Here is a 16,811-nt window from a genome sequence, read left to right as displayed (position 1 = left end):
TTTTACTTACTTTCTTACTTCCCGGGCTGGCATGTACAGTATATGACATATGTATGACGTAAACGCGTACCCGACGTGAGCAGATCCTAGCAGTATTGGGTAGTTTAGACGGATATGCAACGGGGGCTGTTTTTAACTTATCCACTCTGGAAGGCGTTTTTAATTTTTTTCTGTTTTTCAGCCTCGGAAACGCCGTCCCCGTGTAGACGAAAGGCACTTCCGATAAAATATTTAGTCGTTTTTACCTGACAGCGTCCTCGTGTAAACGGGCCCTCAGATATATTCCATTCAGCTAGCATGATATTGAACGAGTCGAAGATGAGTTCAATATCATGCTAGCTGAATGGAATATATCTGATAGACCATGAAAAAAACCGACCAATATTATTATTATTATTATTATTATTATTATTATACACTCTTCATATCAGCATTCTCGAAGGCCAACGCTAGCTTACCCATGACTCGATGCTGTTAGTGTGGCAGTCTAATTACCTTCCAGCCGGTGTAGTGTTAGCGAAGGTCAATGCTAGCACAGTCAAGCCAAATATTATTATTGTTTTCACTGTGTAATTTACTTAGTTACTTTAAAAATCAACATTGACAGCTACACGCAATGGAGCGAAACTGGCAGCCAAAATTCTCTCAAAATCTTCTGCTTTTAATGAAGCAAACTTGGCAGCCATGTTTGTTTACAAATTGTCACCGTCGCTTGCTAACATGAAGTTTTACGTCTCCGATGTGTGACATTGTGTTGTCTTGACAACATGCAATATTGTAACAATATTGCATGCTCATTCTCCATTGGGGAGAGTGGCGTAATACACAGAGGATAAGCGATACGATAACAATATTGCATGCCATCAATAAACCCACTAGAAGGGAATACAATACATGTTTTTATTCCACGGAAAAAGTGGCCCGTGTGTATAATAATAATCTTCATGTGATCTTCTGTGGCTTTAGATTTACTTTATCTTTTGAGTTGACTTTTTTTTAAAAATTTTTTTAGTTTAAACTTCTTTCACCAACATTTTCACTTTGGGTAACAGTTTCCTACATTACCCACATCAACCTGCAAATACAGGTGCCAGTGGGAATTCATCAGAGGTGGACAGTAACGAAGTACATTTACTTGAGTACTGTACCTAAGTACACTTTTTGAGTATCTGTACTTGAATATTAGATTTTTTGGAAACTTATGACTTTAACTTCACTACATTTAAAAGACAAATATCATACTTTTTACTCCACTACATTTCTATCAAGGTCCTCGTTACTATGAAGCAGCTTTGAAAGTGGATTTTTTTTTTCTTTTCTAAAACATGATGTTTTTTTTGCAGGTGATACTGAGACAGCCGATCAGTAATCACTAGGGTCACGTCACATCCATAGACTGTATAAAATCAAGATCAATGATTTCTCAGCAGCGTTATTTGAACACGATCAGTTGATGGCAGAATGGAAGGAGGCGGTTCTTCTGGGGAATGCACGCACCCATGGCCATACCTAGAACCCATGTTTCAGTTTTCTGAAAGGATTAAAGATTCATTTCGTTTTAAATGTTTGCTTTGTTTGCCGAAAACGAACCACATCATGGCCTACAAAAACTCGCCGTCCAACCTGCGGAAGCATATTGAGGTATATAAACGTTTTATTCCAAGAGAAAGGTTGCAATGAAGTTGTCTGTGCTTTGAGTGAGCGATAACATTGCAATAGCTATGCAGTCTGGTTAGTCAAATGACTTTCTATGGATTTGCCCGCCAAGTTGCCGTAGCCTTGTCCACGGCTAACATTAACACATAGCTAGTTAACTTGGACACTGTTAGTTAGCATGTAAAAACAGAGTTACACTAACATGAATAACATTAACTTATCTGAAGTCCTTTCAGAAATATGTTTTAGCATAATCTTGCCAGGCGGCACGGTGGTGTAGTGGCTAGCGCTGTCGCCTCACAGCAAGAAGGGCCAGGTTCAAGCCCCGTGGCCGGCGAGGGCCTTTCTGTGCGGAGTTTGCATGTTGTCCGTGTGGGTTTCCTCCGGGTGCTCCGGTTTCCCCCACAGTCCAAAGACATGCAGGTTAGGTTAACTGGTGACTCTGAGGCCCTGTCCACACAGCAACGGATTCAGGTGAATCTGATAAAATTGTTTATCGTTTCGGCCTGGCGTCCACACGGCACCGGCGTTTTGGGTGCCCCTAAACGATATTTTTTGAGAACGGGTTCCAGAGTGGAAAAATCTGGCAACGGCACCGTTGCGAAGTCGTCTGGATGAGTAGAACGGATTTGTTTACGATGACGTCACAACCACATGACTAGAACAAGCAGCACTCTCGCTGTTTTGTATGAACCACTGCATTGCATTCACTTTTGTATACAGCTTTTCTTTTAAATAAACAAGTAACTGAACCATTTCTTGAATTTATTTTTTTTATTGGATAAGACTGCTTTTCAAAATGTTCACACACAATATAAAAAGTTATATAAATTATATAAAAATGCTTTTCAAAATGTTCACACACAATAAGAAAATTAAGTTATATAAAACTATGCACACTATTAAAACTAATTTGTACACACAGAAGGCACGATTTCCTCGCGTAGTCGCAGCCATCTTCTTGTTGTTGTTGTGTGTTTGTTCCTGTGAGTGCTTCACGCTGGGTAGAAGAAGGGGTTTACGCGCATGCATCCTACTTCTTCTATTGTTCTGGTGTCTCCGATGGGACCGTCTTACAGCGCACGTAGAGGTGTGGCATGTGTATTGCATTTTCAGCAAGCGTTGCGTTGCCATATGTACCTGATATTTTACTGATCCGTTGCCCATGTGGACGCGATATTTTTTTTAATAAAATCTCGTTGCTGTTGTCGTGTGGATGTAGCCTAAATTGACCGTAGGTGTGAATGTGAGTGTGAATGGTTGTCTGTGTCTATGTGTCAGCCCTGTGATGACCTGGCGACTTGTCCAGGGTGTACCCCGCCTTTTGCCCGTAGTCAGCTGGGATAGGCTCCAGCTTGCCTGCGACCCTGTAGAACAGGATAAAGCGGCTAGAGATAATGAGATGAGATGAGATAATCTTGCCAAATAAACAGAATATAGAAATCTTTCTTTTCTCATGGCGTTAGCTACCCAATATGATTTCGAGTTTGAAAAGAGTTTGCTAGCATGTCAGGTGGCGCGTCACTGACTAGCTAGCTTAATGTTAAACCATCATGATGGCACAGCATGCGTTCAATAGCATTAGGTTTTGTAACCGTTGTGGCAATAATACAACGATGCGTTGACAGAAAATGTGCTTTTAATACTTAAGTATTTTTAAAAGGAAGTACTTCAGTACTTTAATTTAAGTCAAAATTTGACTGTACAACTTTCACTTGTATCGGAGTAACATTTGACCAGTGGGACCTGTACTTTGACTTAAGTAATGAAGTTGGGTACTTTGTCCACCTCTGGAATTCATCTCAAACTAGAGGTCACTGCAGCAGTGCTTTAGTGTTTTTGTCACTCATACGTACACTTGGCTCAAACAGATCGACTCCCAAAGTTCAACTTTTCATGCTAGTACCTCCATCAGTGCCATCACATTTGTTTGCCATCTTGTACATTGCTAACTGGCTGAACCGTGTGTCCAGAATTGATAAACACATCACAAATATTTTAATTTAAAGGATAAGGCAACTTTTGTACAGTGTGTGTAATAGGAGAAAAACAAATACATAATCAATTCCGTTAATTATTTCCATTATATATCGAACATGAAAAAATATTTTTAACTTTGAAATCATGAATTGACACAGAGGAGCCGAAGTTGGAGGAGTCAGCCATTTTGAGATTGTGGGCAACTATAAACCAATCAGAATCTTTCGTTAATGCGCCTCCCTCTGATCTGTGACGTCACTGGGCCCATGAAAACAGTGTTTACAGACAGATCACTGTGATGACAGTAAGGAGTCCCGGCGGGTGGCTTGTATTTGATTCGTTTATATCCCGACCTTGTCAGCTGTCAGATTTATGTTCATGGACCCGGTAAGCTGGTAAATAATATATATATTTTTTTCTTTACCAAATTCTAACAGAAAACGAGAGCGCCCGAAAGGGAAAACCGAGCCGAGCCGCTTCGCGCATGCGCAGTAGGCTTGGTAGGACAAATCCAAATAGGAGTCATTCAGGATTCAGCCATGTTTTTGCTCCGTGTTTTTACTCGACCAAAGCTTTAAGTTGCATAAATAAAACCATTTGGTGAAACTTTGAAGAAGTGATTGTACTGGTTTTTTACCTTATTACCATGAAGCACTGAAGAGTTCTTTTCAGTGGTGGGCTGCATGACGTCACGCAGTAGATCAATATGGCGGAACGCATCTTCGCTGAGCTCAGCGCAAGCCCATATTATTAAAAGTTAAAAGATACTGTTATGCGGTCTGTTCTTTCTCTATAAATTCCATGATCGATTACTTTATATATTTATCTATCTATTTGTGGTGATTTTGTACAAAAGTTGCCTTATCCTTTAATGGAGCTCCCAGTCAAGTGCAGGAATAAAGGAGAAACTTATTGCTATACGTATTTACCTCTACCTTGAAATCAAAATATTAGTTTTAAATATTTCTGTTAAACTTTATTTCACTAATTTTTTTAAAGCAAATGGTAGCTTTTACCGCATTACAATTCCGCATACATATTTATTATTTACTGCATTAATAAATGCTTCAGACTCCCCATTTTCATTTTGAAATTTATGTCTGGATTTAATTGCAGTGTTAAATGGGCAGTGGTGTTTTTTTTCTAATATGTGAATAAAAAAAGGTTTATCATTGTAAACATATGATGCAGCTGATGACTCCATGCTTACTGTTATGATTCTCTTACTGCAGCATTTCCATGATGGCCGCAGAGCTCAGCAGCATATCGAGAACTCCTGGAAACAGCTGGAGTCGGTGAGTTAAAACGAGTCCAACGGTTTCCAGCGAAGAATCATTACTACTTAATGCTAGACCAGAACTATGCATGATTTAATAGCCATGGATAATAAATAAGCTTATAATTGGTTAAAGATTTATGCTCAATTAGCCATATTGATAATTTTTCTGTGAATTATTTCTATATTTTCGAGTTGATAGTGTTTTATCACTAACAATTGATTTTAGCCTAGGATGTGGTTTATTTGGGTCTAAAGATGCTATTTGTAATTTTTAAAATTCTTGTTCAACCTATAATACACATCATTTTAAAGACACCTTATTAAAACTGTGATTGTTCTAATTGGTTTCTTTTTAGATGTCTGTTTTTATATTTCTGACCTGAAAGTAAGCTCCACTCCAGTCGATGCAGAGCGGCTTAGCTTCACTGCTTTTGCCTAAAAGGCAGCTTGGGGATTGGGGTCAATTGGGAGAAACTGGAAGGCGTGGTTGTTGCAAATGCAGTTACAAACGTACAAACTTGCCCTTTAATACTAAAGAAAGCTTTGACAAAATGGGCAACTTGAAATATCAGTCTTCATCCTGCACTAATAAGGAACTCTACTACTGGTCTCTTGCAGAGCAAACGTCGGTTTGAGAGAGACTGCAAAGAAGCCGATCGTGCCCAGCATTATTTTGACAAGATGGACGCCGACATTAACGTGACCAAGGCGGATGTGGAGAAGGTATGTCCAGTTCCGGCTTATTCTTTTTGTCTCCTGCTTGTTCTCTGCATCCCAGCCCTGGGTCTCTGCAGTGCGTTTGGGATGGATGCGTGTCAGTGATGTGCTCAGCATTTTTTAAGACCCCTTCCACTGCATCCTAAAGAGTCTTGCGCCTCCGCCCACTAACGACAGCGTCTCCTCTGGAGGTGTGCCATACTTTCCTGCAGGGAAATTGGACAGTTGTTGGAGCCTAACGAGCTGTGGACAGTTTTACAGCCCATGTCATGAGTCTTTTTGATTCATACGACTGAACTGATTCACACTGGCAGTAAATACCGGAACACTCAACAGTGTAGCGTGAAATAAACTGCCTGTTCGGTCCATTGCATTTTATAGTGGTTCATGAAATGGAACAACTAAGGTCCCTAAAATGTAACCTATTATGAATATTAAATTATTTTGCAATTAGTCTGCAGTTATATTAACCATCTGCCAACTTGCTGCCTTTAATTAAATCCTGGACATTACAGATATAATGTTATAGGCTTAGCTTTATTACAAAAATTCCTGAATGTGCAGTCTATCTGTGATCTGTGAACGGGCCGAATTCCAGGTGTAGTTCATGCCATTCGGCTGACCCATACGCATATTTCTGACATTCTGCTCTACGCCACAAAGTGCTCTGACACTAATCGACTCTGTTTTTGTCTTTTTAACATGGCTCAAAGCGGTGTTCACTCAAGGTAGGTTTATAACCACGAGTCGTCTCTGTCTGTGGGGAATTGTTAATCTGTTTAGTGTCGCCCATAGACCTCAACGTCTACATAAAATGTCTGTCGCAAAATTATTTCTGTTTGTCCAAATCTCTGGCCCTGTTGCTGTATTACGTCCCTCTGGCCACTGGTGCAAGCAAACAAATGCCTATGTGGTTATTCTAACCACTGTTTAGCACATTACATTTGTCTGATATACAATTTATCAAATTAAGCCACTGAAATGGTACATAATGCGAAAAGCCTAGAGTTGCTCTGAGAACAGACGGCCAATTCCTGTCCATTTTCTGTGCTGTGTGCCTCGGTGTTTGTGTTCTGTTAGTGTGCATGCTGAATGAATTTGTGTGCTGAAACATGTTAAAGTGATTCGTTTCTTGACTACCGTTTTGACTTTGTCTTATTGGTGTGTATGTGTTCCATGTATGTTATAACGAACGCAGGTAAAATGTATCTTTTCCTTTGCAGTCCTTAACTGCTCCTAATTCAATATCTTCTTCTTTTTTTCTGCTGCTATACTTTGCGCTGCTACTTTTAAAAGGTTCTCTGGAGGTTTATAAAACTGGGTCTATAATATTGGATCCGTTAGACATCCTCTTTGTGCCTCAGCATCCTAATTTACAAAGACTCTAATTTACAAAGCAAGCTTCACAGCTGGATGATACAAGCTTAAAATACGTTAATGCTCAACGAATAATAAAGAACACAGCGAAATGATAAAAAGCATCTAGCCAGTGTAACTACTGTATAAATATCATTCCCATATTTCAGTGATTCATTTCAGAAAGGTTATTTTGATGATCGGTTTTTAGGAGTGTCTGACTACAGCCAACAACTCATTTTTGTTGCTGGTCAAGTAAATGCAACATATGTCAAGTGAAAAAAATCCATGCCAATGAAATTTCATAATCAATCTAATCCAATATATTGACTACGCGTTGCAGCCCTAGTATGGATTACAGCAGCAGTTTGATGAAAAATGAAATTTACACCGTTCCCCCCCTTACCTCAAATGTAGTCGACCAGACAAAACATGTTTGGTGTGAGAACTTCTTTAGTTTTGCCCTGAAGCTACGAGGTTATCATAGCCAACAAGTAATGGAAGTTTAGCATCAGGCTATCATATAAAACCCACTTATCTAGTATTTTTACATAAAAAATCCAGTCCTGTATGTCTGAACCTCACCGAGGAGAGGAAGAAGAAACTTTAATTTATGTAATTCTTGACACAAAACCTTGAGTTCTGTGTTTATCGACAATGCTAGTTGCTACTATACAAGATTACTCTATTTAACATTAGCACACAGCAGGACAGCCAGTTAAATGTTAAGAAACTTGGTACTGTAAATGTTAGTAAACTAGTTAATATTAGTAGGAAATGCTCATCGTGAGTCTTCATAATTGTATTTTCATAATCTCAGTAACTAAACCTGTCAAAATTCAAGCACCTAAAACACCAAGGGTTTTGTCCACAGCTAGCTCATTTTGCTAAGTTAGCTGGGTAATTAGCTTAGCATACAGAATGTTGCTAAAATAAAAGCTTCTGATTGCCATATAATTTTCCTCTGCTAGTATTTTCTGATCAGATACGAGATCACAAACTGAGTTCTACACTGAATAATGTTTTATTTCTTTCTCTATGTGCTTAGAAAGTCTCTGTTTTAAATGTGAACTTGTGAATCTCAAATAGTCTTGCTGTAGCTTTACTTGTTAGCGACTTTAGCCTCTTAGCCCCAGTGCAAAACTAACTACATTTGGAGTAAGAGGAAAATTCAATATATTTTTGGTCAAACTTTTTTCCTTTTAATTAACACGGCCTGCTGGAACATTTTGCTTTGTGAAATAGCCTTGTTTCTCAAAATAGGCTGCATGAAATAATGTGATACTGTGTGATTCCTTTTCGAGCTGGTGGTTTTGTGATGGCGTCTTAAAGTGTTTCCAGTTTCCACACATTTGGACAGATCTGTGGATGGAGGCCTGTGAGAGACGTCTCAGTATGTGCAGCTGCACTCGTCCTGTCTGGTAGATCAGCATCAGTCCATACTTTTATGCCACAATGGATGTGGTATTATGTGCCGTTGGATACCAGTGTACATGTTTTGTTTTTGTTTCGTACTGTATGTGGCTTTTTATTTTACTTTACAGCGTGACCCTGCAGTAGCACAAAGGATGCTGAGCTTTTTGAGCAAACCTTCTTATAGCACTTCTCTCTCTCTCTCTCTCTCTCTCTCTCTCTCTCTCTCTCTCTCTCTCAGGCTAAACAGCAAGCTCAAATAAGGCATCAAATCGCTGATGACAGTAAGAACGAGTATCTATCCTACCTGCAGAAGTTTAATAAAGACCAACACGAACACTACTACACCCTCATCCCCCACATCTTTCAGGTACGTCTTCGCAGGAAATTAATGGATCTAAAGAAGACATTTTGTGACCATACCTGCCACAAGCCTCTAACTGGAACTGTGTTGTTGTGTTGCAGAGGATTCAGGAGATGGAGGAGAGACGGATTGAGAGAATAGGGGAGAGTATGAGGTGTTACGCCGAGGTGGAGCGCAAAGTGCTGCCCATAGTAAACAAGTGTCTGGATGGCATGACCAAGGCAGCTGAGTCCATCGAACCCAAAATGGTATGTGGACAGTAATTCCTCCATTTATAGAATCATTAAAGTAATAGAAACTGTGGATTATTTCATTTATATGGCATTTGTTTATACATATAATCCGATTTCTGCAATATCAGTCCTGCAAAGGCCAATATTGAACTAATGTTTATTTAACAGTTATTCCATGAAATAGAGTCGTACATGAGCTGATAGCTGGCGTACCATCGAGTCGGCTATAGAGTGCTCCGAGATGATGCTAAAAATAGTAACACTGCGGTCTGCGCGGCCATCTTGGAAGTCACTCGCTCCAGAGCGCGCATAGAGTACCCATCATAGAGTACACATTCACCGATTCGTTTCCGCATTAGAGGGCTTAGAAGCTTTGATTTTTTAAGAATTTAGACATCTGAAGTGATGGAGCACTACTGTGAAAGTTTGGATAAGCAGGCACGGGAGCGTTATGCTGAGAAGGTACGTTTCATTGGGAATGTAGATCCATACACTGTTAGTGAGAAGGAATGGAAAGCTGACCCCAGCTTGTTGCCGCATAATTATCAATTATTTTAGTCAGTGAATAAAATGTAGGCCTAGTATGTAACTTGTACTAACAGCATGTGTACATAAACATTACTAGGCCTAGATCTTAAATGCCATTTGATGCAACAATGCACTGCAGTAGACATAAGCTACCTAATGTGACAAATATATCCATTAATCATTGCTGAAAGTACATAGAAAAGATAATAGTTTGTATCACATTTATTTTAGTAACTATGAAATTCAAGACAATTTAACCTACCTGTCACAAAGTGATCAGAACAAATCCGGATACAGTCTAGTTGTCCTAAATTTGATCGGTTAATGGCAGCCAGCCACTGTCGTCTCCTCCGCTCGCTTTTCTCCTGTGCTGCAATTCCCTGGTTTGTCACGACTTTAGGGAGTCTGTGGAAGCTTTTGCCACCCTTTTCCCCCCGGCTACTACAGCCAACAATGACACACGTATTCGGCATTTTGCTTCGCTGAGCAACAACAATGCACTGACACAGCGACGTTTGACTTCCAATATGGCCGCCGCCGGGTTCGCGCTGATCTCGAAGCACTCTATAAGCCATGTACGATGAGATTGAGTGGAATAACTGTTTTATTCTACCTACATTCACTGGATTTTGAGAAACAGAACATTTTTATTTTTATTTTTTGCAAATTTGTTAAATTAAATCTTTATACAAAATGTCCAACAAAATCATTTCCACTTAAACAAACCGGCGAAATGGCTTTCGCAATTTGTGAAAAATGCTATAATAATAATTCTTGAAAAATAAAGATGTTCGTACCATCAAATACTTTTATTCCATATTTTGTTGCTTTTTTGTATATTTTGGGGGGTTTGTTGTTGTTCTTCTTCTTTAGGGTTTTTTGGCGGTTGGCAAACCAACTTAAAGGTGCATTACCACCACCGACTGGGCCGGAGCGTGGAACATGAGATATTGGGGGCGAACCAACCAAACAAGAAACTATATTCTTTTATCTATTTCTGTTTCTTTTAAATACTTGATAACAATTTTTGGGGTTTTGTTTTCGAGTAGAGTTTTTATTTCATCTTTGGTTGGTTCAGCAACACACTCCACCATTTTGTTTTTCTCTGCTCATGGTATATGAGCTGATATCCTAGTAGTAGAGTAGCCAATCAGAGCACGCAATTGCTCATATCCAGTGAATGTGGTTAGAATAAAACAATTTATACCATAGTGCTGCTGAATGCTTGATTCTGATTGGTCAAAAGGTGTCGATTCATTTTCGATAGCAGCAGCTCTGGCAATTGTTCCAGCTGCAAGACAAATCACATGTTTATATTAGTGCACATGTTCTAATACAGTATTATTTCTACAGTCATTATTTACACAGGGACTTGTATGGTATAATCTATGAGCAGTAGTAAATATTGTTTTGTAATCAGGTTTTTTAACAAAGAACGATAATAAAATTTTCTGTGGATACATTTTATATAACATTTATGGAAAAAGATTCCAGTGTTAGTACATTTTCCAAAATGGTAAAGTCTTCAGGATTGAGGACATGCCTGACTTTCAGTAACATAACAAGCTGCATTTTTACTTCTATTAAGTTCAAGAGAAAAAGTTACAGTAGTGGTTTCCCATTGCCTTCTACCAGATTATTATAGAGCTTTTCTCCTCTCAACCATTCACACACATGGGCAATGTAGAATAGCTAGTTAACCTCACTGCATGTCTTCAGACTGTGGGGGAAACCCACACAGACACGGGGAGAACATGCAAACTCCTCACATAAAGGCCCCCATCAGTCCTGAGGTTTGAACCCAGAACCTTCTTACTGCGAGGCAACAGTGTTAACCACTGTACCACCATGCTGCCCTCCAAAACATTAAATATAACTATTAGTGGATAAAAAGTATGACAACGTTCTTTAATAGTATTGACAAATTGCTGTGATATAAGAGTAAGAGTAGTAATAGTAATAAAACCCTGTGTGACATGCTGAGTTTCATCATCAGACCACCTCACCTCACACCACCCTGTCATTGGTGATTTTCCTTTAACACCACTCCCTGTCACATTTAATTCCTTGTATATTTGTGCACCTGTAAAATTAACCCATGACAGAATGAAGGTGAAAACTAGAACCAAAGCAGGAACTGAAAACAAAAACATCTGGTTTGGGGACAAATCTGTAAAGCATGTAGGAATGATGCAGTATATTTAAAGGAGATATGCAGAACCTTTATTTTTAAATACATTTCTGAGTGGATAGTATCGCCATCCTTGACTCTTGTATGCTGCATAAATGGGAATAAAAAAATATATATTTTTGAGAGTTAAAATCAACTGCAAAGTTGGCATTCGAGCTGCCCCGCTGAGCCAGCCAGCCCCGAGTGCGTGACGTCACAGCAGGAACCAGTTTTAAGGCTGAGGCCTTTGACAGCTATAGACCAAAGTCATAAATAAAAATTTATGGTGAAAGTAAGAAATACAGCCCTGTGATGACCTGGCGACTTGTCCAGGGTGTACCCCGCCTTTCGCCCGTAGTCAGCTGGGATAGGCTCCAGCTTGCCTGCGACCCTGTAGAAGGATAAAGCGGCTAGAGATAATGAGATGAGAATGAGATGAGTAAGAAATACTGTTTCTTGCTCAACTTGCTCAACTAAGACTGATTTGACTTCATTGATTGTGGGTTGACTGTCATTAAAACAGGATAGGTGTTATAACTTATGCAACATACATGTACATGCATGCATTTTCACTGATAAAACGTAAAAAGCTAATTAAATAATCAGATGAACTGAGACAATCACATTCTGAAGCAAATTAAATAATCTTATACCGGTAACTTAAACACACAATACAAGTTACATGTTAGGACTAGGACTGTTTTGGCCTCTAGAGGCCGCTGTTATTTCCTTTTCATGTCGTGTTTATTTTGGCCTCTAGAGGCCGCCACTGTTCCTGTGTTTTGTGTTTGTGTTAATTGCCTAATTATCTTCACCTGTGTCCTTAATTAGTTTGTCTATTTATACCCCTGAGTTCAGTCCTCTTGTCACGGAGTCTTTGTGCTGTTATGTTTATCTCCAGTTTCCTTTGTACTGTGTTTTTTGATCTTCTTAGCTTTTGAATTTTTGCACTTTGCTTTTCTTTTGGATTATACTCTTTGGTTTTTTTTGTCTTTTGTTTTGCCCTGTATATAGTGTATATAGTTTAAATAAACCTTTTGATTCTTTTTCTACTTCCGCCTGACGCCTCTGCATTTGAGTCATCCCCCTGGTGGCCTAGTGGGGGTTTGCTGGATTATCACACCAACGAACCAGGTTCGAATCCCAGCAAAACCCTAACAGAAAGACTCCGTCATGACCGACTCAGCAGAGGCTGCTTCAACTGTCTACCCGGCCAACCTTCAGGGAATTATGGCAGCTTTGACACGCTTCGGAGCGACCATGGACGCTCATGGACGTACGCTCACCAGCCAACGTGAGGCCCTCGCTCGCCACGAGGAACTGCTTCAGCAAATTGGGAAAACCCTGGCACAGCTGACATCTCTGCCTGCATCTCCTGATCCAGCTCCCGCTCCTGATCCAGCTCCCGCTCCTGATCCAGCTCCCGCTCCTGATCCAGCTCCCGCTCCTGATCCAGCTCCCACTCCTGATCCAGCTCCCACTCCTGATCCAGTGCCTCCTGCAATGCTGCCTTCTTCACCTCGCGAACCCAGCCTTCCTGCACCACAGAGGTATGACGGCAAGCACAGTGAGTGCCGAGAGTTCCTTACCCAGTGTCAACTCACCTTTGAGCTTCAGCCTACCACCTATACTACGGATCGCCGCAAGATTGCCTTTGTGATCACCTTATTAGCTGGTAAGGCGCGAGCCTGGGCTACTGCTATCTGGCAAAGACAGGGACCTGAGTGCTTTGATTTCCAGCTGTTTTCTGAAGAGATGCTTCGGGTCTTCGATCAGGCAGACATCAGTACCGACGCAGCCCGAAAGCTCATGTCCATCCGGCAAGGAGGAAGCGTCGCAGATTACGCCATCTCGTTCCGAACACTCGCAGCAGTAAGTGGATGGAACGAGACTGCCCTGGTGTCAGCCTTCCACCATGGTCTGTCTGACCCCATCAAGGACGGTCTGGCCTCTATTGGATGCCCAAGTGACCTCGAAACCCTCATCTCACATGCTATTCGTCTGGACAACAGGATGAGAGAACGCCACCAAGCCTTGAGCCCCCCCAGCCTCCCTACCTCTACCTGGAGACCATCTACCTCCTTCAGTGACTGTCCAGAACCCATGCAAGTGGGTCGTACTCGCCTCTCCGCATCTGAGAGGGAGCGCAGAAGGAGGGACAAGTGCTGCATCTACTGTGGCAAGCCTGGTCACTTCCGAGCATCATGTCCCGAACTCTTGAGAAAAGGACCGCCCCGTCCAGCCGAGGGAGGATTGTGACGGGGCCTACCCTCTCTCCCGGACTCCCTGGCCAAGGAATCTACATCCCGGTCTCCATCTCCTGGGGTGAGTCTGTCCACTCTTGTCAAGCTTTGATAGACTCAGGGGCGGCTGGGAACTTTATGGATATTCACTTCGCCCAAAGCATCAATATTCCGACTGCACCTCTTGAAGTCCCACTGTCTGTGTCTGCCCTCGATGGCCAAGCGTTAGGTGATGGAAGAGTCACCCAAGTTACTTCTCCAGTTTTCCTCCAGTCTCAAGGTCACAAGGAAGAAATATCCCTGCACCTGATTCCTTCACCTGAGTTCCCAGTTATTCTAGGCCTTCCTTGGCTTACTCGCCACAACCCTCGCATAGACTGGGTAACAAGCCAGGTTGTGGAATGGGACCCTGCATGCCATGCCTCTTGTCTGCTCTCTAGCTCTCCTGTGTCTCCTGCCGAGCCCCCTGATCTCACCGAGTTATCTCAAGTTCCCACAGAGTACTGGGATCTCAAGGAGGTATTCAGCAAGAGCAGGGCCGCCGTTCTTCCTCCGCACCGGGCCTACGACTGTGCCATCGACTTGCTCCCTGGGACTACCCCTCCTCGTGGCAGACTGTTTTCACTCTCTCAGCCAGAACGCAAGGCCATGGAGGAATACCTCAAAGATGCCCTGGTCTCTGGGTTTATTCGACCCTCCACTTCACCTGCTGGAGCTGGCTTCTTCTTTGTCGGCAAGAAGGATGGGGGGCTCCGACCATGTATTGATTACAGGGGCCTGAATAAGATCACTGTGCGCAACCGATATCCCCTTCCGCTGATGTCCACAGCTTTCGACCTGCTCCAAGGCGCCACCGTCTTCACCAAGTTGGACCTACGGAACGCATACCACCTCATCCGTATCCGACAGGGAGACGAGTGGAAGACTGCCTTTAACACCCCGTCTGGGCACTACGAATACCAGGTGATGCCCTTCGGACTCACCAACGCACCAGCTGTTTTTCAGGCCCTAATCAATGACGTCTTAAGGGACATGATTAACCTATACGTTTTTGTCTACCTCGACGACATCCTTATCTTTTCCAAGACCGTGCAGGAGCACCGCCACCATGTCCGCCAGGTTCTCCAGAGGCTGCTACAGAACAATCTGTTCGCCAAGGCCCAGAAATGCGAATTTCATGTTCCCGAGGTCTCCTTTCTGGGATTTATTGTACGGACAGGCCAACTCCAAATGGACCCTGCCAAGACCCTGGCCGTCCGGGATTGGCCTACTCCCAAGTCCGTTAAGGAGGTTCAGCGGTTCTTAGGATTCGCTAACTTCTACCGCAAGTTCATCAGGAACTTCAGTTCTGTGGCAGCACCCATGTCTGACCTCACCAAAGGGACAGGGGGATCTTATGGCTGGTCTCCTCAGGCAGAAAAGGCGTTCAAAGACCTCAAGGACCGCTTCTGCACGGCACCCATTCTGGTTCTCCCGGACACCTCCCAACCATTCATCGTGGAGGTGGACGCCTCGGACAGTGGTGTCGGCGCGGTGCTCTCTCAACGTTCGGAAGGAAAGCTGCACCCCTGCGCTTACTTCTCCCACCGCCTGAGTCCTGCTGAGTCCCGGTACGATGTGGGGGATCGAGAACTGCTAGCGGTCAAACTGGCCCTTGAGGAGTGGAGGCACTGGCTGGAGGGAGCACAACATCCATTCCTGGTTTGGACTGACCACAAGAACCTGGAGTACCTCCAGCAAGCCAAGAGACTGAACCCTCGACAGGCTAGGTGGGCCCTGTTTTTCAGTCGGTTTGACTTCACCCTCTCATACCGCCCCGGCTCCAAGAACACCAAACCTGACGCACTGTCCAGACTGTTCTCTGCCACTAACAGGGAGAATGAAGTCGGGCCTATTATCCCTGTGTCCCGGATTGTGGCCCCTGTCCGCTGGGGTATTGAGGAGGCTGTCCGACGAGCCCAACGCCAGGACCCCGGTCCTGGGACGGGGCCACCAGGCCTCTTGTACGTCCCACATCAAGCCCGGGCCAAGGTTCTCCAGTGGGGTCACTCTTCCCCTCTCACCGCCCACCCGGGAGCTCGGAGGACCCTGGACTTCCTGAAAAGACGCTTCTGGTGGCCTAACATGGAGAAGGAAGTAAGGTCATTTGTCCTGTCCTGTGAGGTTTGCACCAGAACCAAGAACCCACGACAGCGTCCCCAGGGTCTCCTGCATCCTCTGACCATTCCCCGGCGTCCCTGGTCCCACGTGGCAGTCGACTTTATCACGGGTCTCCCTGAGTCACAAGGTAACACGGTCATTTTGGTCTTAGTTGACAGATTCTCCAAGGCCTGCCGCTTCATACCACTGTGCAAACTCCCCTCTGCTCTTGAAACTGCGAAACTTTTGTTTAATCATGTCTTCCGAGTCTTTGGTCTTCCACAGGACATCGTCTCAGACCGAGGGCCCCAGTTCTCCTCCCGAGTGTGGCACGGGTTCTGCAAGGTCATCGGAGCCACTGCCAGCCTCTCCTCTGGGTTTCACCCACAGTCCAATGGTCAGACGGAGAGGCTCAACCAGGACCTGGAAACCACCCTGCGAGGCCTGGCTATGGATAACCCGACATCGTGGAGCACCTGGCTGCCATGGGCGGAGTACGCCCACAACACCCTGCAGTCATCGGCCACCAAGCTGTCGCCATTCCAGTGCCAATTCGGGTTCCAGCCACCTCTGTTCCCGGACCAGGAGGAGGACGCGGGGGTGCCCTCGGTCAACCAATATGTGAGACGGTGTCGCAAGACCTGGAGCAAGGTCAGGAAGACCCTCATACAGACCTCCAGAACCAACCAGACTCAGGCCAACCGCCATAGAAGACCTGCACACGCTTTCCGCC

The 16,811-nt window shown here is 43.4% G+C and overlaps 1 protein-coding gene across 1 annotated transcript in view; it reads left to right on the top strand.

The window, feature by feature from the left end:
• The window catches only part of fnbp1a (formin binding protein 1a), a 62,803-nt gene that overhangs the window by 18,115 nt on the left and 27,877 nt on the right, over positions 1-16,811 (top strand). The window contains exons 5-8 of the mRNA XM_060932337.1: positions 4,869-4,931; positions 5,534-5,638; positions 8,643-8,771; positions 8,867-9,013. Of these exons, the coding sequence (XP_060788320.1) occupies positions 4,869-4,931; positions 5,534-5,638; positions 8,643-8,771; positions 8,867-9,013 (444 nt within the window). The remainder of the gene's footprint in view (positions 1-4,868; positions 4,932-5,533; positions 5,639-8,642; positions 8,772-8,866; positions 9,014-16,811) is intronic.

Source organism: Neoarius graeffei, chromosome 10 (assembly GCF_027579695.1).
Source record: "Neoarius graeffei isolate fNeoGra1 chromosome 10, fNeoGra1.pri, whole genome shotgun sequence".
Taxonomy (NCBI): Eukaryota; Metazoa; Chordata; class Actinopteri; order Siluriformes; family Ariidae; genus Neoarius; species Neoarius graeffei.
This window is presented reverse-complemented; position numbering and strand designations above follow the sequence as displayed.